Source organism: Colius striatus, chromosome 4, assembly GCF_028858725.1.
Source record: "Colius striatus isolate bColStr4 chromosome 4, bColStr4.1.hap1, whole genome shotgun sequence".
Taxonomy (NCBI): Eukaryota; Metazoa; Chordata; class Aves; order Coliiformes; family Coliidae; genus Colius; species Colius striatus.
The window spans coordinates 29,605,220-29,629,838 of NC_084762.1; the positions used below are offsets into that span (position 1 = coordinate 29,605,220).

The following is a 24,619-nucleotide window of genomic DNA, read 5'->3' on the forward strand; positions in this document are numbered from 1 at the left end:
GGGAAGCCTCGGTTGCACATAATTGTTTTGGAGACCAAGACAAAAACATAGAAAAACATAGTTTGAAAGAACAGCTTTAAATTGAGCAGACAGAAGACAGATAGTTTAACAAGAGGATTAAACTGAATCCCAGGATTATCAACTGCATAATAAGAGGCGTGGGTGGTTTTTCGGGTTGTTTTGTTTGCTTTTTCTTCTTAGTGTTGTAGATTTAGAGCCTTTGAAACAAAGGAAGAATCTTTGTTTTTCCCAAGAAGTCACTCCCATCCTACTGGAAATCTTTTCAGGTAGATGCCCAGAGAATTAATTAAAAAATGCTTGTCATTTGAATGCATAATGTGTGTTGTCCTACATTCCCATGTACATCTCTTATTTTCTTCACTTATATACACAGATGAAGTAAAAATTAATGAAAGGAAATAAAATACAGAATGGAAACATGACATTATGCTCTACACTTTCAGGTGAGCAAACAAAAAACAGGAAAGGGTGATTATTACAGCAGTTAATAGGATAAGGCTGTAAATTTAGTTTGTGGTTGTTCAATAGGATGAGAAGAGAATCAGAAGAAAAAATGGAAAACAGCAGCAACAGGTTCTATTATTTGGTTTATGTGATTTTTTTTCACTGTTTGCTGAAGCTTTTCTGAAAGGTAAAGCCAGAGAGAAATGATCCTATGAGAGGAGCCACACTGCATACACTAAGCTAATGTTTAATTAGAAAGTCCATCTAGCAGTAACCTACTCAACAAGCCAATCACTTCTTTGTGCTTCTTGGGAATGGGAGATCCCTCCTCCCTCACTATTATAACACTAATCCAGTCACAAGACTGGATCGAATACTGGGAATCCCAGTGTTCCTAATCCTCTTCAGGAGGTGCCCTCCAGTTTTGCTCAAGAATGAACAAACATACTCTGAACAGACATACTCTGTTCACTTGTCAGACTGTGAAAATACAAGTTTTACAACATACTCATTAGGATCCAGAGATGCTGCTTGCAAGCAAATAACAGTATTGGTTTATTTATATCAGTGTTTCCCCAATTGTAATATAATAACATTTTATATATATTCATAAACGCAACACTGTTATATGAAGAAAAAACATATAAACATAGATATATACTAAAGATACATCTTATATATAGATATTCTATATGCTCACCCAAGGCTTCTCACAAGCTTTGCAAATTCTAAAAGACATGTGTCTGAAGGCAGACGAAGTTGTCCTTCAGCCAAAGCCAGCTGACAGTCTTCAAATGTATAGTCTGTCACGGGAACTCCCAACGCCCTTGAATAAACCAAAAGAAACACAATAAGCAAGATATGTAAGAAAACAGAGCAGAATCATCACTTTTAAAAAAGATATGAAGAAATCCTGTAACAATTGCACTCTATTCTGAAGAACCATATGGAAAAGTGCATAAAAGCAAGTTTACATACAAGAATGAAATATGGTACTCTGTCCTTGAAGAACATCTATTTTGACTTTATATGGCAATATAAAAGAACACAAGGGAAAAATTAGGCTGTGAATAGACTTTCAATTTTTCATAGAACTGAATAACAGTGGTTTCAAAATCATTATTCTAGAACAAAAATACATAATAATTATGTCAAACTAATATCAGTGTAATTAGTAGTATTAATTAATAAATCAACACCCGAGTGGAACAACCTTTACTTTCAGCTAATATTAAAATTCTACAAGGAACACTCCTCTATAAAGAATGGCTAGAATATAAAATATAAAAGCAAACAGTGTTAAACTCCAAGCAAACACAAGTTATTTTAAAGGCCTTGACTCTATATAAGCACTGTTCAGCAATGATGAAAACATTCTTCCATTATCAACTCTGCTTCAGCACAATTCCAAAGCATACTCTCACGCCAACTACAATGAAGACAATTAACTCTATCCCAGCCAAAACCAGCGCAGACGTAAAAAAGGCAGAAGGAGAACCACCAAGTTTGATATGCCAAACAACTAAGTACTCATTTTTGCTTCACTTGTAACTTGATGCTTTGTAGTAATAGTAGCACCAAAAGATACTGAAATGAAATTGTGATATTGTAGTTGCACTGCATTATTGTGTCAAAGTTCAGAGAAAAACACTTCACTTTGGAAGAGGCCCTTAAGAATCCAGTGTACAGACATTAACAATTTAGAAAGTGAACAATGCTCCATATGACTTACACATCTGCACGTTTTCCATAGTACTTGATTTTACTTCTGTTGGTATGGAATGTTATCTCCTTTATGCAGCCTTTTCTAGTGTGATGAAATCTTCCCAAATTTTTTTTTTCTTATCTTCCTCCATTATTTTAATCTACAGGTTTTTCTACCTTACTACTAACCATCTTTTCCATATGTGAAGTTCATAAACAATAATATTAAGATTGACACAAAACCTCAAGACATGCCACAGTTATTTTGGCTTTGATGAAAACTCTGGATCCAATTCTATGCTTTATTAGCTTGAAACAGTTTGAAAAAACATACAGGGTAGTGATCCTGAATGAATCACCACTCCCTTGTAAGAAGAAACAATAAACAGGAAGGAATCAGAGGAAAAAGAACTAAACCAAAAAGATACAGGTACACAGGAAAGAGTGTTGAAAGCTGGTTTGCCTCATATGAGTGACTATGTAAAATGAAATTCAGTTCCTCCACATTTTTTACTTCTTCCTATGTTCCTGTTTCATTGCTCTACTCCTCCTATGAACTGTGTCCTAGTAATATTTCCAGATCAGTAAGCCACCTTAGAGGAATGGATTAGTGTCTTGTGATATGATATTTCCTTCCAAAGATTTATAGTTCACACAGTAATGAACGTTGTATAAGATCCAGATGAAGAACTCCCGCACACTGTGGGGACTTAAATCCTTTCCAGGTTCCACTTGACTTAGAGATCAGGTATTGCAGGTCTTGTCAATATTTGTATTATATGGTATTCAAATTAGCATTGCATAATACCATATTGTACAATACAAAAACAGTTTTCTTGGAAGAAGAAAAAAAGATGGTACAAAGGAGGAGAGTCTATCCTGCCAGTTCAAATTACTTCCTATTCCCTTTTCTACTGTGTGTGCACTACATTATCCTTACGAACTTCCTTGTCAGCAAAACAGATAATAACTCTTAAGGCAGTAGACATGCTAAACAGTACTACTCAGAGCAAGAATATGGTAATAACAAAAGATCTTGTTCAGCCAGGCACACTACACCAAATTTTATCAGATCTTAAGGCAATAGTATAGCACACAACAGAAATACACAAATCTAGAGGTGGTCGGTTACAAGACAACTACACTGAAAAAGGGAAGATGCTTAAAAAAAAAGTTAAAAGAAGACATTGAAAGGATAAAGTGCTCACTTGAGGTACAAAACAACATATCATATGGCATTATATTAGAGAATCAGGAGATGACACAAAACACTTATCAAAAAAGATTATGAAAGGACAAAAAAAAAATCCATCATGACTCAACAACTGATGAAAGGTGGCAATTAGAATGAAAAGACTAAAAAAACCAGAGCAGACAGACAAGTTAAAATGTAACCATGAGGTGGCAAGCCAAAGTAAGAAACAATAGCTTGTTATAACTAAAATATTTAAGCTTTTCAAACACATCAAAAAAAAAGATGACTAAGAAAGAACAGGCCACTAAACCTGGGGGAAGGGTAGAAGCCTGACTGACTGCCATCCCTGAACCAACTTCAGATTTATGTAATCTCTAATAATGGTCCCCAAATACGCTGAAGGAGTCTAACCAAATAGGAATTCAAAACATACACAAAAAAACAAACTGAAACCAAGTTTGCAATACAGAATAAATTCCAAGTAAAAGCAGGAATCATCTCAGAATCATCCAAACCATAAGAGGAAAATGCAACCTGCAATTTTTTATTGCCGCATGTACCCCTTGCAGAAGGGGTAGTATTTGGTTCAGATGTTTAGTGCTATCAATACAGGAAAATCCCCACTTACCATCAATGCCAGCACGTATGCTCAGTGTCATCACATACAGAAAATAGCTCATCTGCTGGCAATTTTTCATCCTTTTGACTTCCAAAGAAAGCAAAATGAACTGAAACAAGGTGTTTATATATCCAGATTTCAGAATTACAAATATGAGAAGTAAAAAAAGGGAAGCAGAAACTTTCGTTCACAGTAAAATTCAGCCACGGGATCAAACGAGGCCAGACAAATTAGGGTGTATAGGGCTAGCAGGTTAACACAAAAGGTCCTTCATTTCAGCTAAGACTGTTGAAAAAACTAAAGCTGAGGAACATACAGTCACTATTTGTGCTAAGACTTGTGTATTTTTCAATTTCTTAGAAGAAGGACTGACATACTAGAGAAGACTGTAAAGCCTGAGTACACCTATAGTTCCCAGGATTTTCTTGAGAACTGGTTACCAAACTGTTCCAACTCATCTCCAGGGCAGCCTTCCTCTACTTCAATTCAATTGCTAAGAAAAAAAAAATAGATTTCAAATTGAGATGGACATTGCAAGCACAACTCCATGTTTTTAATCAACTAGGACGATATCAGCTTTTCCCATATTTTGTTTGGAAGCATTGTTTTCCTCCTTTCTTCATACTATCTCTGGTTTCACAGTCAATTAACCTGAGCCTGGCCTTTTTATTCAGCAATTTTATAAGGCTGGAAGTCCATATCTGGCTTGACATACCGTAAGACTTTCTCTTTCCCTCCATCCTTCTCTGAAATGCTGGCTATTTAACTTTCATGGTATCAGACCACATGAAATTCCCAAGTTGGTAAGTCACTTCAGAAAAATAAAACACTGCCCATCCTCCCCAGTAAAACCCCCAAAGCCAAATAAAAGAAAATAGTATAGACAATATTGTGATGGTGAGGTGGACTGAGAGCTGGCTGAATGACAGAGCCCAGAGGGTAGTGATCACTGGCACAGAATCAAGTTGGAGACCTGTGGCCAGCTGAGTTCCTCAGGGATGGGTTCTGGAGCCAGTTTTGTTCAACATCTTCATCAACGACCTGGATGAGGGGACAGAGTGTACCCTCAGCAAGTTCCCTGACGACAACAAACTGGGAGGACTGGCTGATTCCCCAGAAGGCTGTGCTGCCATTCAGCGGGATCTCCACTGACTTGAGAGTTGGGTAGAGAGGAACCCCATGAGGTTCAACAAGGACAAGTGCAGAGTCCTGCACCTGGGGAGGAATAACCCCATGCACCAGTACAGGCTCGGGGGCAAACTGCTGAAGAGCAGCTCTGCATAGAGAGACCTGGGAGTCCCGATTGATAAGAAACTGGACATGAGCCAGAAATGTGCCCTCATGGCCAAGAAGGCCAATGGCACATCTTGGGATGCATCAAGAAGAGTGTTGCCAGCAGGTCAAGGGAGGTTCTTCTCCCCCTCTACTCTGCCCTGGTGAGGCCTCATCTGGAGTCCTGTGTCCAGTTCTGGGCTCCTCAGCTCAAGAGGGACAGAGAACTTCTGAAGAGAGTCCAGCACAGGGCCACCAAGACGATTAGGAGTATGGAACATCTTTCATGTGAGGAAAGGCTGTGGGAACTGGGGCTGTTTAGTCTGGAGAAGAGGAGATTGAAGGGAGATCTTATTAACATTTATAAATATCTAAAGGTGGGTGTCAGGAGGTTGGGACATCCCTTTTTTCTATAGTAGCTAGGAACAGGACAAGGGGTAATGGGATGAAGCTGGAACACAAAAAGTTCCACTTAAATATAAGAAAAAAATATTTCACCGTGAGGGTGAGGGAGCAGTGGAACAGGCTGCCCAGAGGGGTTATGGAGTTTCCTTCCTTGGAGGTCTTCAAGACCCACCTGGACTTGTTCCTATGTGACCTGATCTAGGTGAACCTGCTTCTGCAGGGACGTTGGACTAGATGATCTCTAAAAGGTCCCTTCCTACCCCTACCATTCTATGATTCTATTATTCTAATTTTCAAAATCTTTTACATTAGTTCACAGTTCTGCTTATTAACAGTCTAGAAAATATTCCAAGGGGTGGTCAAAAATACAATCCCTTTAAATCAGCTATAATCTTTATGGGGTGCTGGAGACATTAAAAAGATGGCAAATTTGGTATTTAACTTCCTATCAGATGTTTCGGAAAAAAATTGTACAAAACATGGCGGACAATTAACCCCAGTTTCTAGCAGTCAGCTGTATAGGAGCTTCCTGAATCAGAGACTATTTATATCCCTCTGGTTTAGAATCACTGATGGTCCAACTATTTTTATAGTAGATCTCATCTCTGATGAATTCATTTTATGCATCTGGTAGTGAATGCCATACTTTTGTATATAAGAGTATTTCCATTTACTTTTAGCTGATCTACAGTTGAGTTCTACATCTTCTGCTATGGAAGGTAACAGACTTGCCCTACTATGTGTTTCCAGAACACTCATGATTTTACTGACCTTCAACCACTTTTTCTTTCTTTCTTCCCCAAATGGAAGGGCTTTCACCTAATTAGTCCTGAAAGGCCAAGGTAGATAGCCTCTTTTCTCTCTGTGGACTACTACTACTTCCTGAAATCTCCAAGCAAATGAAGTCATAAGAGTCTGGAGTTTACATGAAACATACAGCATCTCATGACAGTTTAAGTTTTAGACAGAAAAAGAAGCTGCTAACAGTTGCATTTATTCCTTGTATTAAAACATGGGTTCTGTAATTATTAAACTGGGTAAGATATTGTAGGCTTGTACATCACAAATCTTCATGGAGTGAAAAAGTAAAGCAGATACTTTCTGTTGTTAGCATTCAACAATCTATTTCAAACCAGACTGTTGCAAAATATTACTTAACTTAAATTAAAAAATTATTCCTTGAGACAATAAACTTAGCAAGAAGCTGCACAAAGTTAACCCTGTTCAACAACTACATTTGCCTGTCACACTTACAGCATTCACAGAAATAAACAAAATGTACAGTACAGTAGTTCTCATCTCCATTTTTGTATATGATCTGAAATCTAAACAAATGGATGCTTGTTAACTCCAGCACTTCTGTAATTTTACTACACTTATCCTCATGCCTTTGATAGTATAAAAATAGCATAAAGAAATCTTGAATTTCAAAGTTTAGCACCAGACATCCAACTTCAGACATCACAGGCATAGAGCACCACATTTTTTCCAAAATTAGATGTAATTGGCCACTGAAAATACAACAAATAGCCACAAAAAAGACCAGTAAACTATTATAAACCCACATCCTCAAGGCTGTTGTTATCAACCAGCATTACTGTATCACATACAATGACAGAGATCACATTTTTGATACTATCAAAGGCTGTAAGAAAAAAAGTATCTCATTTTGACTATGTAGAAGGCAATAAAAAGTGAAATGGACACAGAAGACTATCTGTAATATCTTTGGCCTTCACCAGCATGCTAGAAAAAAGGATTTGTTTCTCAAAACCAAACCCATAATCCTCATGTGTCAAGCTGGTAAGAATTACTGCTTTAACTGTATGACGTGCGCTGGCAAGGAGCAAGTAATCCCAGCAACCCCTTGACAAACAAAATATAAGACAGATGTTTTCAAATTCCATTTCTAAAAGCTTTACATTTCAATTGATTTGCTCATCTACTGAAAAAAGAAAAACACGTCTTTAAATGTTTGTGTAAATGGAGAAAAAAAAAAGTTATTGGAAAAATGCAAACCAGACTATAACATTTTGGCATTTCTACAGGCCTTCTGGGCTTGCCACAAAAAGAAACTTCAAAACTCCTGGAGAGTGTCATCTACGTAATTATAATGCTGAGTTCTAACACCAGAAAGACTGGAAAAATGAAATGATCAAATTGGGAATGCTGACAGAACTTCAGTTCTGAGGCGGTTACAGTTTTGAAAAACCAAGGGGAAAAAGTGTTCAGTTTCCAAGAGGTTTCAGTCTAAACATATGCCATGTGCTTTATAAAAAAAAAAAAAAAACAAAGTTGCAATATTTTAACTTGCTTTTTTCCTCCAAATTGTACCATCTAAATCATATTATTCCCTATTTAGAAGGCAATCTCTAAGATAAGCTAACAAACTGAAGTCAAACAAACTGTGGCAACACGTTAGTGTCCAACAGGTCTGTGTATAATTATCTAAGCAGCTTACATCTGTGGTTATGGGTGAGATTACTTGAGATGAGTACAAAAAACCTGCAGTGCAGATTTTCACAATTATCTGCCTGCACTACCATGGGCTTATTTGTGTACAAAATTAATAGTTCTAAGTACATACAACTAACTGGAAGCTGAGCTACTGCCATGATCCTTTTAAGTATATTTGAATCCCAATGGATAGTAAGGTAATCAACAAACAAATTTTGCTTTGCAAGGCAGAAGTGGAAGTTATCTACCTACTTTTTCTTTAAAGTAGTATTTCTATACCCTAAACAGTACCTGGATTATAACTATCAGATGTCTTCTAAAAAAGTGCTAATAAAAATTAGGTGTTCAAGAATCTATTCATCAGGCAAAAGGCTACAAATACACAATGAAGACACATAACTAATATTTTTCTTCTAGGCCTTAAAAAAAACCCCACCCTACTACAAAACAAACAACCTTTAAATGGATATCAGTAAATTAGAAACTGTGATACATAAAAACAATATGGAAGGGTAAAGACAGGGAAAAAAAATGCAACTGATACAGCTAAGAAGCAGAAAACTGTTTTTAAAGCACAAGAAAAAATAAAAACAGGGACATAATCTATTACTGAGGATAGTAAAAATGCCAAGAGGCAAAGAGGACATCTTATATGAAGAAACAATTAAGATAAAGCACGTGAAAGTACTACAAATATGTTAACAGTGGTAGAGATGTTTCCTATTGAAATTTTTTAGAAATAAATACTTGCGATGGCAAGGTCAGATGATTTGTTCTTGATGATTCTGGAAGAGTGGGAGTTGAAGCCTCAATTCTACATACTGATGATTTTACAACTCTGCTCTAGTTCCAGTAAATAGTGAAGATTCTAAAGATTCTAAAGATAATTTTTTAAAAAATGTAACAACTGAGGCCAGACAGCCTGCCACAACTAGAAAATATATACAACAAACAGTAAGTCCTGAAATGAATAAATTAACATATCAAAAAAATCCACATTAACTTCTCTTGATGTAAGGAGATAACAGCTCACACACATGAAGACTGAAATTACAAATTTCGTATTTTAAGTAATACTTACAAAAGTGAGCCAATATAATATATATCTACATGGCATGACTTAGTAGCATAGTGGTTTCAGAACTGTATCAGAGCAATAAGTAACACATGGAGTGAATTGAAACTCAAGATATCACCAAATTCTATTTATATATTTTAAAGACAGAGACTACATAGACTGTTACTGTATTTAAAAGTACTCAATATTTTAATTTTCATTTCAAAGTGCCTCTAAGCAGACTTTCTGACAGCATGCTGTGGATGAGATGGACATTGGCTAAAAAGAGAAGTAGTAGTAGGAAGGCCAGAAAGACCAAAGAAGACAGACTCACTCAAACAAAATAGGTCACATGAGAAAATCAAATATAAAGCATATTGACAGGGAATAATTTGAGGTCCATACTTTTAAACAACAGATTAATCTAATCCGTGCATACATTTTATACAGAATATGAAACTGACCCTAAAGAAGACAAGCATGGAGTAACTATTCAGCAGAGGTGCCTATTCTGTTCTCAGTACACAAAGAATCCCTGAAACGGGAGAAAGAGTGAGTTGAGTGTAACAAGATCGCATATGATTCTAGTTTTCAGCCCAATGCTATTCAGTATCTGTCAATGAGAAAAAAGGCTGACATTCATAGACATTAAAAAACCAATAACTGCACAGGTGAGATTAAGAAGCTCTTTTAGAAAGAAACTTTGAATTTTTATAGGTGCTGTAAAGCAATCAACCATTAAGGCTTCGGATATTGTTCATCCTCCTGATAAGGACTGCAATGGAAGATACCACTGTAAGTTAGCATCGCAAGAAGCAAACAGCAATTGAAAGGTCTGTAGACCTTGTGAGTCTTAAGTTCATTTTCTACCATGAGTGACCTTTATAAAATGGAAACGTGTACCTGGATTTGTGTGGAATTTGGTGACAGATCAGTGCACAAGTATCGAAACATCATAAATCAATAAGAGCTCAGTTCCTATTTATTTAATCAAAACATAAACTAAGTTTAGTTTATAAAAAAGGAGTCTGCAAAATGAAGGCCTGAAAAGCAGCAGGAAAGGGTGTTTTCAAAATAGTAAACCGGACTAAGTAATTTCTGGTAACAGTCTTCACCAATGAGATTATCATCCCCAACATGGTTCGGGAAAAATTAACCATTGTGTTCAATCTCGGATGGTATATGGCAGCAGAAAAGATAATTGATACAAATGGTGGGTTAACACTTGAATGCATCTTCAAAAGTATACAATCCTTGTCGTCATGGATGAGAAGCAATAAAGACATGCAGAGTGCTACAGCAGTTGAAAAAATGGCATTTCCTGTGTTATACTGGTACATCTGCCTGAGAAAACCTGAAGCACAGAAGAACAGCTAGGCTTGAAGGCCCTGACCTGAAATAGAGCTACAATGCCAGGCTCATTTTGGGTTTCACTTTCTGGGCAAATAAATTGCTCTGTCCTGCAAGAAACTAATGTCCTACGGAAGCAAATCTCTGTGAATGACAGCCTCTCCTTTATTAAATATTAAATTTATACGAAAGTGAACATGAAATATCTAGAGACCACCAACACTCTCATCTATGACTCCCAACAGAAAATCTAGCCAAATGAGGCTAAACTAAAAATTCACCATAGAGTCAACAAGCAGAAGCAGCATAAGAATCGGACATCCTGTCAAGCACTTTATTCAACGCTTAAAAAACTGTTCATGAGACAGGATTATGATGAAGACAAACAGATTTCAGGAGTGGAAATCGTAGAACTTGCTGAGTACAACAGCAGATATCAACTCCCCTTGAAATCAGTGGCAAGATACAAGGTTTTGCTGCAACACTGGTTCTAGACTTTCTAGACTCACAAACACAGTATCTGGGACTGCCACCTCTGCAGCTGTAAAACATCCAGTGTGATTAGACTCTCCCAGAAAAATATAACGGGGATGAAGGTGAAAGTATGCATCTAAAGAGATCCTGAACTGACCTCTTGACATCAGAATTGCTGTCACTAATTCAATCTCCAAGAAAAGGAGACAAATCCAGAGGAAGCAATGATATTGTCCTTCACTGAGCAATGCAGGATGCAATGCTGGAGCTAAACAGCACCTACGGTGCTATAGCTGCAACTGCTACAGCTCCAGAACAGACTGACAGCATGTGAGCTGCTATTGTCCCATACCAAAAGCCACCTGAATTAACTGGAAGAGTCTGGAGAACTGCCACCACAACTAAGCATCTGGAAGTTGTCAGAATAAATGTTGGCTAGGTTGATACTATTTTAACTGGTCTACAATACAGTAATCCATGGTATCCAGGAGTCAGCATGCTGTTGAATTCCCATCTGCATTTTAACTTCAGAACTTTGGTATCCAAACACATTTGTTTTCCTTTCACATCAACACAGCACCTGCAGCCCTTCCTTCACCTCAAGCCATATTTGCTATCGCCTGTTCTGACAATCTTCCTTTTGGACCTGCATCCCACTTCCGTAACATCAAATGTCTAATTCTTCAGAGGTGGAAGGGAGAAACAAGCAGAAGAGGAAAATAATCTCTGTCCTCCTATGCACACATAGAATTGACTAAGAAACTTTTTGAGGCCACTGCAACTCTACAACAGGTTGATTCATGCAGACTCATTTTTTTTTCTCGTCAGACATTTCCTTTTGTACAATGAATCAAGTATTGATGTATTGTAATATTATAGGTCCAATATCCTTAAGGAAAAATATTGCAGTCAGGTTCTGCTTATAAACCAGAGAAGCATTACCAGTTTCTATCTACAAACTGGCCTTTGGTTGAAACCGGTAAGTTAGAAATGGAAGAGGAATTACACAAAGGAAATTAAGATTTCACAAGTTCTTTCAAAATTAGTAGAAATCCTTCAAGAGTTATTAATAATCATAGACCTGAGGGTTCTACACAAATACTGAAAAAAACATGCTAATGGCAGATGTACTGAAAGGACAAAAAAATGAACGAACATTAGAGGTTAATAAAAAAAAAAAAAAAACAAAAGAGAATGAAGGACTCTGTATTCAATGTTAGCTTGCTTATGCAGCACTATAGACAAGTGTTTAAAGTGTACTCATGTTAACATTCAATTAGTTTGCATTGTTATCAGAGCTCTATTTCCAACAGAAATAGCTTTCCTGTGTTTTATTACTTGAAATAACCACAGGCTAACATTCCATATCTGAAACTATCTTAAACCTCATTAAAAAAGTCATAGCTTAAAACTGAACCTCAGTAGCAGAACATTCAGTTATATTCACTTTCATGAAATTCAGCTCCCCAGAAGACTAAATACCCACAGCAGTGACAGAACTGGCCTTTTATATGAACATGTTTAAAAATCCAGACAAACAAAACCATCAACCTGCTTTATTCGTGGCTCCTTGGCCTCCTCAGAGAAGTCAACTGCTACGTAAAAAGGTCTGTATACACCACTGCAGACTACAATTTTTTTTTGCAAGCAGGCTACTAAACTGTCTTGATTTCATGGCACTTTGTTGATCCTAAAATAAAGTCATATAAGCACTTTTGTTCCATTTACAACATACTTACTCTGCCATTACACGTCTGACGTTATTGGCATATAACACTGGATTTTTTCTTTCTTCTTCTGAAGGAATATACACTGGTAGAAACTGTGTACAGAGAACTGAATTATACCAAGAGTATTTAACATTTTAAGCAAGCTATTATAGAACTATGGTTAAAAATGTGTACTGTTTGTTGTTACTTACAAAATTATATTAGCGAAAGGATTATAAAAATGGAACTTTAGAGACCAGAGGAAAAATATAATTTTCAACATATCACAACTCATTTTTCCTGTATGTTCCTAAAACTGAAGCACTTTCTTAGAAAAACAGATTCAACAAGTAGCTTTCAAGTACTCTGCCTTACACTTGTAAGCAGCCTTGCTAACAGCTCTGCACTTCTACCCTCTGCCAGCTCCTGCTTTGGTACAGATATTTCAGAAAGTCATTAGGTTTTTTTTTAAAAAAAAAAAATTCCAAAGATCCTAACTGCCCTCGTACAAGTTCTGTACGTGCTACAGAAACTCAGCATCTGCTAGTAGTTGCTGCCTCGAAAATCAAGAATGCTCAGCAGTGTTGACTTCTCTGTGAAAGGTCTTGTTTTACTTGCCTAGGGTAGAAAACCTGAGATAAAGTAGAAGTCCTGCCCATCAGCTGTTTTGTTTTACCCCTGCTGTGAGGCAGTTGCTCCTTGGCCCTTCTACCAAGAGACCACTGTTTTGTAAATAAGTTTTTTTTTTTTTGTTTGTTTAAACACACTATTAATAGCTGAAAACATGTAACTACAGTGGTAACACAAATCACAAATTTCTACAATAGATCCAATTGTTCAGTGGCTGGTATTTTGTGCATTCATTATTTCTGAGGAAAATGTATATCATAAATACATACAGAACACAGTAATGACAAATATTATGATTAGCATATGTTCTGTGTTATAATAATGTAGTATGCATATGTATGTAAACATGTAATAGTTGTTCCTACTAATTCAACCTGCCACCAGTAAGAGATAAGTAGCTATTTGAATATTAAAAAATGTAAGCAAAAGCATTGCAGAGCATCTGTCAAATATCTTATATAATACCTTTACAAAATCATACTTCTCCACAAAAAAGTAATTACACTCTGTAAAATGTTTGAGAATAACAATTTAAAATGAAAGGTTTTAATTGTTTTCACATTTTCACTGCAATCATCTTTAACCTTACGACCACAGAGTATTTTCCTCTAAACAAAATTAAGAATATACATAGATTTTTATGTGTGTTTTCCAATTCCACATTCCGAACAGTGAAGACTAATAAAAAAATATTAGACAAACATATTAAATAACCGGTCTGGCCTATAAGAAGCTGCTTACACAGATTTTTCTCTAGATAGTCCTTGGTTCGTACATCATTGTTCACACACTTGACTAACAAACAGAGTTGGTGTACTATCTGGAATAGCAATCAGGTAATAAAAAAATTTGTTCACAGAACAGAGTTGAAAATGTATTTCATTCATTTAAACTGATTAGAAAGCAAAGCATTAAGCCAAGTAGAAAACTATATTTTGTGATTCCATTTAGACCACATTTTCAGATACAGAAGACATTTTAACCTAGTTTTACAGATCGTTTTACATATAAAATATTAATACAAACTTTTGCTGCAGAATTAAGTACAATATTATGTATCCTGATGCTTTGCAGAATACATTGCAGTATTTTTACTGACCTCTATTTCCACCGAATTGTGAAACTGACACAAAGTAAGCCACAGAATTTCTAACCTAAAAGGAGAAAAAAAGCAAAAGTATGGAGGAAAAAATTTACACGTAGTGCAATGTAGTAGTACATTATGCTCCAAAGTCTTTAAGAAACATTTCTACCTGTTGGTATGCTCATATTCAGACAGAAAATTAACAGAAAAAGGCCTTTGAAAGTACTTCTATATATTATATTCTCTAAGGTGGAACAAAACCAATTTTTACTGAAGTTGCATCTTAGAAGATACTCAGAAGCAAGTAGAGAAGCAGTAATATGATATACAGGTACTAATACATACAGTAAGATATGGAATAAGCATAGTGTGTAAAGAAAGGGTAGGTCTTTTTCAGGAAAATGCTGTAATCTGCATAGAGTTGGTATGATTAATTATGATCTCTAACATTTTATCATTATTTTTTTTTTGAATCAAAGTTCATTGTGCTTTAGAAGTCTGCTAATGAAATGCAGTACATGTCTTTTAGTAGCCTAAGACACAAGATACTGGAATAAACTTGACCTTAGAAAGCACTAAGATTCAAATCCAGGAAAGGATTTAGTAAACCTAAATTAGGGAGCAGAGTCAGTAGTCACATTTTATACAGTATCTAGGTAGTTACAGCAGTCAATCACCATGAGAGAGCTGGCCAAAATCCTCTTAGGCAGATAAAGTGCCGTTCCTAGAAACAACAACCTATTCACTTTGCTATACACTCACTCAGGGCTGCAACATCCTTTTTTTTCCCTTCTTTCTACTGAACTTCCAACACATTAAGCAAAGAAAAGGAGCAAGAACATCAGCAGAACTTCTGATTGGATGTTTATGTCACTGACAGGCAATGTTAAAGTCTGGTTCCTAGGTACTTGTCCAACAGCATTGAAAAAAACCCAGTAAGTTAAAAGTAAAGTTTTCGCCCTGCCAACTCTCCATAATTCTCAAAGATTAAAGATCAAATTATAAAAATCATTTTAAAAAACCTCACATAATCTGTATCTAACTCATCTGATATAGAGAAAATTTAAGTTGTATGCTACAGTCAATCCTTGTTTTCAAAGTACAGTCAGTTGATCTGCTCTGAATACTGCCAAACTAGTAAAAACACTACTTTCCCTAAGTGGAAGAAAGTATATCGTTTCCCATGTGACAAGTTTTCAATTCATTTTAAGTTACAACTTTGAACCAGCAGAATACTTATGGAAACATCAACATTTTCCGATTAAGTTTTGGCTAATACTTGTGAAAGAAGAAAAGAGACGTTTGCTGAGGAAGACTATTACCAGTTTTAACAGTGTTTTCTGCTAAAACATCAGAAATAACTTTTTAGGTCACTTGGGAGAATTCATTCTAGTCAAGTAAAGCTGTAATTTAAACTGACCCAGTAAACTTGAATAACATCACATGCTGCCTCAGATTCCAATTCAGCTTTATTTTAATTTAACTTTATTAGCAGAGATCAGCACTTCCAAATAAGGGTTTTGCACATATTAAAATTATCTGAGGCAAAACACCTGCACCTGCAAATTCCTTGCCTCCTCTTTGTCCTACAACATGTTCTTGACTCCTCAGGTAGGACATTAGGCTGAAAGTAAGTTACTTAACTTTCTGCCCTCTGTCTGAGCTTACTTGCTACATGAACTGTAGTGCAAATGCAAGGGAAGAGGTAGGAACTCACAAGGAAGGAACAGAAACCCCTGCATGCAGTAAATGCTTGTCATGGTTTAGCAAGGAGCAGCTTTTGCTTGGTAACAAAGGGAGCGGGTTGCAGTGAAGACCCAGTAAAGAGTTCTCGGACTCTCCCCTGGCTCCTGGGTTCAGATCCACCTCTGGCCCAGCTGGGCCAATCTGGCGCCTCTGCCATCACTATTTAGGGACAGGAATTTGGAATGCTGGCAGGAGGTGTGAGAGTGGTACAAGATGGAGGTGACCACACGGACCCCACGGTCAGAGAAGGAGGAAGGAAGGAGAAGTACTAGACCAGAGACCCCTCTGCAAGCCGTGGTGAGAATTCAGGCTGTACCCCTGCAACCCATGCAGGGCAACGCAGGACTGAGAGCCACCAGCCGCTCCATGTGAGTGAGCCCAGATGGGCAAGAGACTGTGTGGGGAGACGGCCATGGCGCAGGAGGTGCTGGAGAGCCTGTGTGCTGCAGAGCAGACCTATATGAGAGGCAGAAAGGAGCTGCAGCTTTTGGGATAAATGCACGTCGGAGCAGCCCGTGCAGGGCTGCCCTGTGTGTGAGGTACCCCATGGACCTGCAGGGAGGACTGGTGCAGAACCCACCTGTCCTGAGGAGAGACAAACAGCAGAAGCTATCAGGAACAGACTGACTGAAACCCCCACTCCCTGCCCCCCTAAGCCATTCAGGGGGGGAGGAGGTAAAAACACCAGGGTCAGGGGTCTGAGCCCAGGAAGAGGGGAGGGGTGGGGAGAAGGTGGTCTTAAAGGGCTGGCTGGACTTGCATTAAATTATTTTCTGTTTTCTTCCCCAAGATGAGTAGCCTGGTTTGTTTTGTCCTGAACCTTAAGCGGCAATTAAGCTCGCCCTGCCCTTTGGCAGTCCTCAGGTCTTTGGTACTTGAGGCTAATTGTGGTCTTTTGTGCCCTGATGGGCCTAAACAGTCTCCCAGCATTGCTGCAGTTATATATTTTAGACACCATCCTGGAACCATCTACTTCCAATGTGATGATTTAATTAAAAGCTGAACTTTTTAAAGTGATCAATGATCACTTTAATGTCCAAATCACTTTAATGTCCAAATCACTTTAATGTCCAAATCTAGATGTGTCCTTCATTAGGCCTGGTATCCAGTCCATTTGAAGGTCAAAATTCTCTGAAAAAATTCTAAATTACCTGAATCTTGGCTAATCCCAATGGTTTCCTTGTTTTAGTAATAACATAGGATCTCAGGTGGGCCATTCAAACAATAGTTCCCAAGAAGGAACTATGAACCAGAGAATCCAACCTGTCTTTACAGAGGGTTCAGAATTTCTTGTTTTGATCTTCATCTAAACATTTCCGAACTTCTACTCCAACATGAATGTAACACTAAAAAAGTGTGGTTTTTTTTTTTAAACAAGCAAGAACTGCTTCATTTAGTATTTTACATTATATGAATTTGCTAAGGAAACTCTAGAATAACATTTTGGGGTTTCTTAATTAAAAAAACAAAGTTACATTCAGGCAAGATGATGCAAATAGCATCTCTTAATTCCTTATGTGGGTTGACTGTTCTGTAGGACTAGACCAATTGCAAACAACAGCCATATAAACGGCTGATGACCAAACTGATTTGCAGGCAATAAAGCACATAGAGCAGAAGTGACTTGTTTTACTTCAGGTACTTGGCTAAAAAAATATTACAATTTGAAATAAAAACTTAAAATCTATTCTGCAAACCACCAAAATCATAGCAGCATTTTTACACTGTTTATATCTGAATTCCTCTAACTGAATATTATCCTAATTAAGATCCTAATAATAAGGACACCAATAAATCCCAAATTATATTCCAATAACCACCAATTACTACTTGATTATATGCACCTATAAGACATGTAAATAAAAACTAATGAAGGAAAGCAATCATGATATATGCAATTAATCACTTACGCTCCTGGCCCTTGCCATGTCCATGTAATTGTATCCTAAGAAAAGAAGCATAAGTTGGCATTAATTATTGTACCTTAAACTTTTGTTACATTATATATAGCACAACTAATGACATATGGATAAAAGGTTGTCATGGAAACTTCAGTGCCCTCTTTGCAAAGTTCTTAGCCCTAATAGGAATCAACCCACCTTTTACATAGCTAGCAAATACCCAGTAACCCAGCTCTTAAATACAGACTGTTTATATTCATAAAATGTTTAAAGATCCAGGTCAAATGCTGTTAGCCTTGAAAGTAAAGCTATTTACTTTAAGCTGATGTTCCTTGATAACTGGAGTCCACATGTATCTTCCTAACTCATCCTGCTCATCAGAGTGTCCCTGCATTTGACTTGGACCTCCCAGAAACAAACACCCTGTAACACTTATGATTTTTTTGACATCTGTGGAGATGACATCCAGCAATGTCTACTGAATTGACACAAAGTAGCAGGACAACTAAGACCTTATGTCTTACCCAAAGACAGCATTTTTCCAGTTGCCTTAACTCACAGATGGCATACATCCACCTCCCTGATCCAAGAATCAAAAGGTACATTACAAGACATTTAAACCCATCAATTTAATCTCAGGCAAGACCAGCAGCACTTTTAGATGGCTAGGGCAAACAGCATTTAAAACACTAAGAGAGAACAAATAACAGTGAAAGAAGTAAAGATGACACAAGGAGCAAAAATGGAGAAGAGATTTGGAAAGAACAGGTGACAAGAAGGAATATGAAAGTAAAGGTCACCACATTTTTAACTGTAAGACTAAGAAAGTGTAGAAAAAAAAAAGCAATACTATGAGATGATATTTAAACACAGAAGAAATAATCTAAAAATGTGAAAATTAGTTCCAAGCTATTATTCTGACCAACTAGGAAAAAAATGTACAAGTCATTAATGGAAAGACAAGAGAAGTAGGTAATTTCAGGTTTCTAAAAGACCAGATCAGAAAGATATTTCTATTAATCTACTGAAGATGTTCCAGTTCATTTCCATGCTCTTGAAAAATTAAGTCAAATTCATACTTTAATTATGACTTAGAGCAAAAGGCTATCACAAGAAAAATGAACGAAAGCAACACACCCGTAATAGATGGAAAGTGTGATTAATATGATCATAAGCAGCTTGGAGTAACGTCAGGATATCATGAAGGACTAAAATAAATTTAAATTTTCACTTGCAACATTTTAAAATAAAACAAAATATGATAAAGAACAATTCTATCTCTAGCAATCAACAATGAAAATAGATGTATGGTGATCCATGTACTGATCTTGTAGAACTTTAATATCTATAGTTTCACTGTTAAACGGTTTCTGGCAATTTTGAGGTCTCTGATAATACTGCAAGGAAACACATTATTTGGTTTGTTTTTTCTATAAGCAACTCTAATTTACAAACTTTAACTGCTGCAATATATATAGCTACTTATTTCTCTAATCAGAGACTAGATCTGCCATTTAGGAACAGCATTACACATATGCAATTCCGCTCACTAACTCAGAACAGTGCAAAAAGAGACAAAATTTAAAAATGAGCTCTATAAAGGTACCTTGTTGGGGCAATCAAACAGCGAATAGGTATTTTCAGAATCCAGTTGTTGTGCTAGCTACCTGGCACAATAACTTCAAATAAGCTATGCAGACATGTGCTGCTTCTCATTGAGATCACGAGGGTGCAGCAGGGATGACAATTGAACTCTACGTGGTGGGAAACAGGATTCTGGTGTGCAAGAGGCAGACCTATTTTCCAGAAGACTTCTGCCAGCATATCCAGTGTTTTTATGATAAAAACAGCATGTGGAAGATGGAAGTGGTGTTTTACATATCTAGTTTATACACCTTTTGTATTTAGCACAGCTACTAGCTTATGCTTATGGACAGTACTCACTTTGATAGCATTCTGAATACTTAGAAACTTCTGTACCTAGATAATGAATCCTTTGATTTGTGCAGAGTACATATTCCATATAATTTACATTTGACACAAGAATGTGTCAAATCTTTCATATAATTAGCATTTGACACAAGAGTCATGCCAAGCTTCAAGCAGCAGATTGGCTATGTTTTACAATGCTCAAATCTGATACACCAAAGCTGCACAAGAGATGCCGCCAAACCTCTTACCAAACAGCAGTTACTGGTGGACACTTGAACATAAAATTGTATTTAAAATGGCTCTGTAATACTTAAACAGGTATGCAGTCTTTCATAATTATCAGCACTCTGGCAGAAAATTTAAAGGAAGGAAAAGCTGTATACATAGAGAAATTTAGTGTAAAAACAAATTGTTAAAAGGATTGCTGTAGACTCTATGGAGGCAGATATCAGAGCATTTATTTTAATTAGAACCTAGGTAATATCTGTCAAGCCTCCAACAGGCAAAATATTACCAAACTAGACAAACAAAAGCAAAGTTTGAATTTCAGATCTAAACAACATGAAGTCTTACAATTTCCTTCTGCTCATGCATCAAGAGGAGCAGCATGCTAACATACTACTCCTAAAGAAGCAGTGGTACAGGACCAGAGGTATCATCTATTGTAAACAAATCACAAGCCTGAATACTTTTCATGTTCGGAGGGCAACCCTGACCATAAGGAGTTCTTCATGACAACTAGAACTAGATTTATATGCTAGAAAGGAACTGAATTTTCATCATCAATTTTGCTGCATGTTTCAGTCCACTAAAGAACAATAGTGCTTTTTATGTCCCCTCCCTTTATTTGAATAAATTTTACAGGATTCCTCCGTCTCCATTGTGACCATCGACCTCTGCTCACGACATTTTTCCGAACGCTACCTCTTAACTGCACCCTAATGAAAATAAATCTCACCTTCATGTATCACATAATTCTCCTCCCTCTTCTCATTTTAATTTTGCTGCAACCCTTCTGCAGCCAAGCTAATCTAAAAATCAAATGGTAATAGTAATTATTCCACCCCCTAACCCCAGTTAATGCTTTGTGGAAGGAGACCTTTGGAGGTTAAATGACTCAGCCACTTAAAATGAAGTATTTTACAGTAATTATAACAAGTAGGAAAAAGATTCAGATTCAGGTTAACTCTAACGAATATCTAGAGATATATTTACAATTTCTTTTACAACATTTTGTAGCAATATAAAATTTTTTTTAATTAACTTTTGCATTGATTTATGTCAATGTAAAAAGCTCACAATTTCTGTTAATGAAATGAATTCTGTTCTGTTAGGAACATTTAGCAGGGGGACTACCTATCTATAGAGGACTACCAACTCCTACCATTCTGTGATTTAGTATTAGTTGACAAACACTGCATATTACGTACTACAGGCAATAAGGATAGTTCAGTATGAAAACAGATTTTTGAAGATAAAGCCTTTGATAATTTTCTACTGTTATAAAGAAGTTTAATAGTAATATACCTTGTTACTTCTTACGGCATAAGGGATGTGCCTATCTGCAATTTAAACTGGCAATGCAATACAGGCTGAAAAATATTTTTACAAAAGAATCTTTCTTCCTGAAAATGAAACAATTATTTAATGAAAAGTCTCATGCAATCCACTACACTGCACTTATTTCTATGTGAGCATAATAGAATGTTCAAAAAAAAAAAAACCCCTTCAAGTATACGAGCTAGCAAAGTTCACTAGGAAGCATCTCCTAATTAACCAAGGAATGTAGACAGACAGGATTCTGGTTGCAGTAAGACAGGGAAGTATCTACATGAAGTAAAATGAATAATATTTAAAAAAAACATTCTCTTGCGATTTCCTGTAGGCTTGATCTTGAAATAGATCACGTGAACTTTGTCTTCATTTGTTTGTCTATGTCTTCAAAAGCATTTGTAACAATTGTACAATGTAATGTATAATGTAGTATAATTGATACTGCAAATACACACTGTATTTTGCAAATAAAATTTCTGTAAATCTGATTTATATTGAAGGATTACTTCAATTTGGCTAGGGTCTAGCATTTTGTAGACAACTGCACTGTGAACGTAAAATATGGACAACCAGACATCTTATAAAGGGGCAGGAATCCCAAACACATTACTACCGTTTAACTAGTTATTCAACTAGTTGCAACTAACACCTCCACAGGCAGAAGGTGCAAAAGAATCTTTCAGTAATAAATTATATTAAGAAAACTCTCCAGTACACACCGCAGTTAACAGGAAGCACATGGGAACAGGGATCCTAGACAGAAATTGGGTTTTGCCTTGTCATTTGTAAAGTGCTTCTTGTAACAAAGTCAGCAACTTTCAAAGCACTGTTTTAAAGCAGTAACCTAGTAATAGCAGAAACATTTAAACAGTTAAGACCAATTACATTGATCTCTAAGCATTTATTAGTTTCTCAAATGTCCAAATTTAATTCTCTAACACAAAAGATTACAAAAGTGCCAATGTATTTAGAGAAAAGCCTTCCATATCTACTATAAACTGAACTTACCAGTTTGTTTGGGTAACGTAAAACCACTGGCTGTACAGGAACTCCAGGAATAAATGCTCCTAGAAGGCACATACAACACATCACTACTTTATAGTGATTTTGGTACAGAAGAAATTTATTGCAGTAAAGAAAAATATTATACAATACTGATATGAACAGGATTTAGTTAAGAGTGAAAGAATAAGACCCAAAGGTAGCCTCAAAGGTATTTTAAAATGAGGCTCTGAAGAATGACAATGTATACCTACCTTTTCAGAAGATAAACAATTATGAATGCTTGCTTGCATGCTCTAAATTATCCTCTGCCACCGACATAAACTATCATATACCCAAGTCAAAGCCCAGTACCAAATTCAGTTTGATAATGTTAAAGACAGTGAAGTCATTAAATATCCTGTGTATTTTTCGGTGAGGAATCTAAAGCCTTCTTATGCAAAATAAGCTTTCTATTTTTAGCTAAGCAACACTGATTTGTAGGAAATTTATCATCTCTAAATTAAAAGAAGTAATTTAGCTTTTCTCCCATCTTAATTCCTCTCAGAAGGGCTTACATGTTTACTCTCTAACTATGGAAAATCTAATAGTGAAAAAGCTTTGAACTAGAGGTATTGTACAGAAGTACCACTTCATTTCATAGAAAAATTATACTTCTGATAAATAAGTAGCACAAGATCTATAAATGTCATTCTCTGATCATTTGCTTGTTTTTTAGCACAAAGATTGGGTAAGCATTATAACTACTCTGCTCAAGACTTCTCTAAACATCTTTTCCATTAAAACAGTAACGACAGTCTTCACTTACACTATGTTTTTTATAGCAATTTACTAAGCTCTAACATTTCAATTAAGATTTAAAACTGAATGATGGAAGTATATTGTATTCTTAGCATTACATTTACTTTATAGAATATTTGCATAGATGAAAAGAAGTAATTGTTGATGGAGTATAAGTATCTTTAAATGAAGATTGTCTAAACAGAACCCTGCAGAGATTTGGTTCTTGACCCAGTGGTACTTTCCGTTCAGTCTCCCAAAACAGCCTAAGAATCTTATGAAAGAGTCCAAAGACGACAAAATCTGAGTGGTAGATGAGAAGACCACTATTTAAACAAAACTAGACTAGCTTGTCCTATCTGACTAGCTGGCAAAAACCAAAAATCTGTGTAGTAAGAGCAAGGAGAGTAGGACACATGAGTAGATTAGGGAAAGTTACTTGAATAGAGACCTAAAGAAATTTGCTAATAGTAAGGAATTTTCAGGCAAAGTATCTGGGAGGCTAGATGGATACAGAAGCAGGTTCCAGCAGGAAAAGACAGAAGCATGTATTAGACCAGAGAAAGGAAGTAGTGACTTGAGGCGGAAAGTATATGGTGCCTGGAATGTCTATGGCACAGAGGGAGTGCAGGAAATCAGGACTTTAATGAAGGATTCAGGCTGTTTTTCAAAGCATGGACAGGATTCAGATGGGGAGAGAGAGGGAGAAAGAGCGAAAGAAGTGGATGTTCTCCTAACCACCACTTATTCATCTAAAAAGGTAGAAAGCCAAGAGGGGACAAAGAAAAGAAAAGATTTTGAATGTTTGTTCAAGAGACAATACTGAGATTCCTTCAGCCAAATTAATCAGTGCAAGGAATCACAATGCTGACTCATTTCATGATATTCTAATAGCAATATGTAAGTTGTAAGCAACACAAAGTATAAGACACACACTGAGACCAGAACACAATGAGCTAGGCAGAAATCTAGGAAGAGTCAAAAAACACATTCACAAATGCCTTGCTCACTGCAACCTTGTCATTCACATCTCCCTACCTGTATCATAAAGGCAAGTTTACATTAAACACTGGTGGTTCACTGCAGTATCCTCATTTTGCCCCACTGTAACTGCAGTTTACAGTTGCAACAATATTCTGTGTTACACTTGCTACTAATTCAATCAGCTAAAAGGGTGATACTAACTGAAAAGAGCTTAGAATTTAGACATTCATTAAAAAGCATTTCAAGAAATTACAGCCTCTCTACCAGTGCTATGCTGGTACGATTCTTGTGCTATCTTC

The 24,619-nt window shown here is 36.5% G+C and overlaps 1 protein-coding gene across 2 annotated transcripts in view; it reads right to left on the reverse strand.

The window, feature by feature from the left end:
* The window catches only part of LPCAT1 (lysophosphatidylcholine acyltransferase 1), a 62,696-nt gene that overhangs the window by 16,490 nt on the left and 21,587 nt on the right, over positions 1-24,619 (reverse strand). For both annotated transcript variants that reach the window (XM_061994724.1, XM_061994723.1), the window contains exons 6-10: positions 22,563-22,621; positions 18,078-18,112; positions 14,437-14,491; positions 12,738-12,820; positions 1,166-1,291 (exon numbers count right to left, since the gene is read on the reverse strand). In XM_061994724.1, the coding sequence (XP_061850708.1) occupies positions 1,166-1,291; positions 12,738-12,820; positions 14,437-14,491; positions 18,078-18,112; positions 22,563-22,621 (358 nt within the window). The remainder of the gene's footprint in view (positions 1-1,165; positions 1,292-12,737; positions 12,821-14,436; positions 14,492-18,077; positions 18,113-22,562; positions 22,622-24,619) is intronic.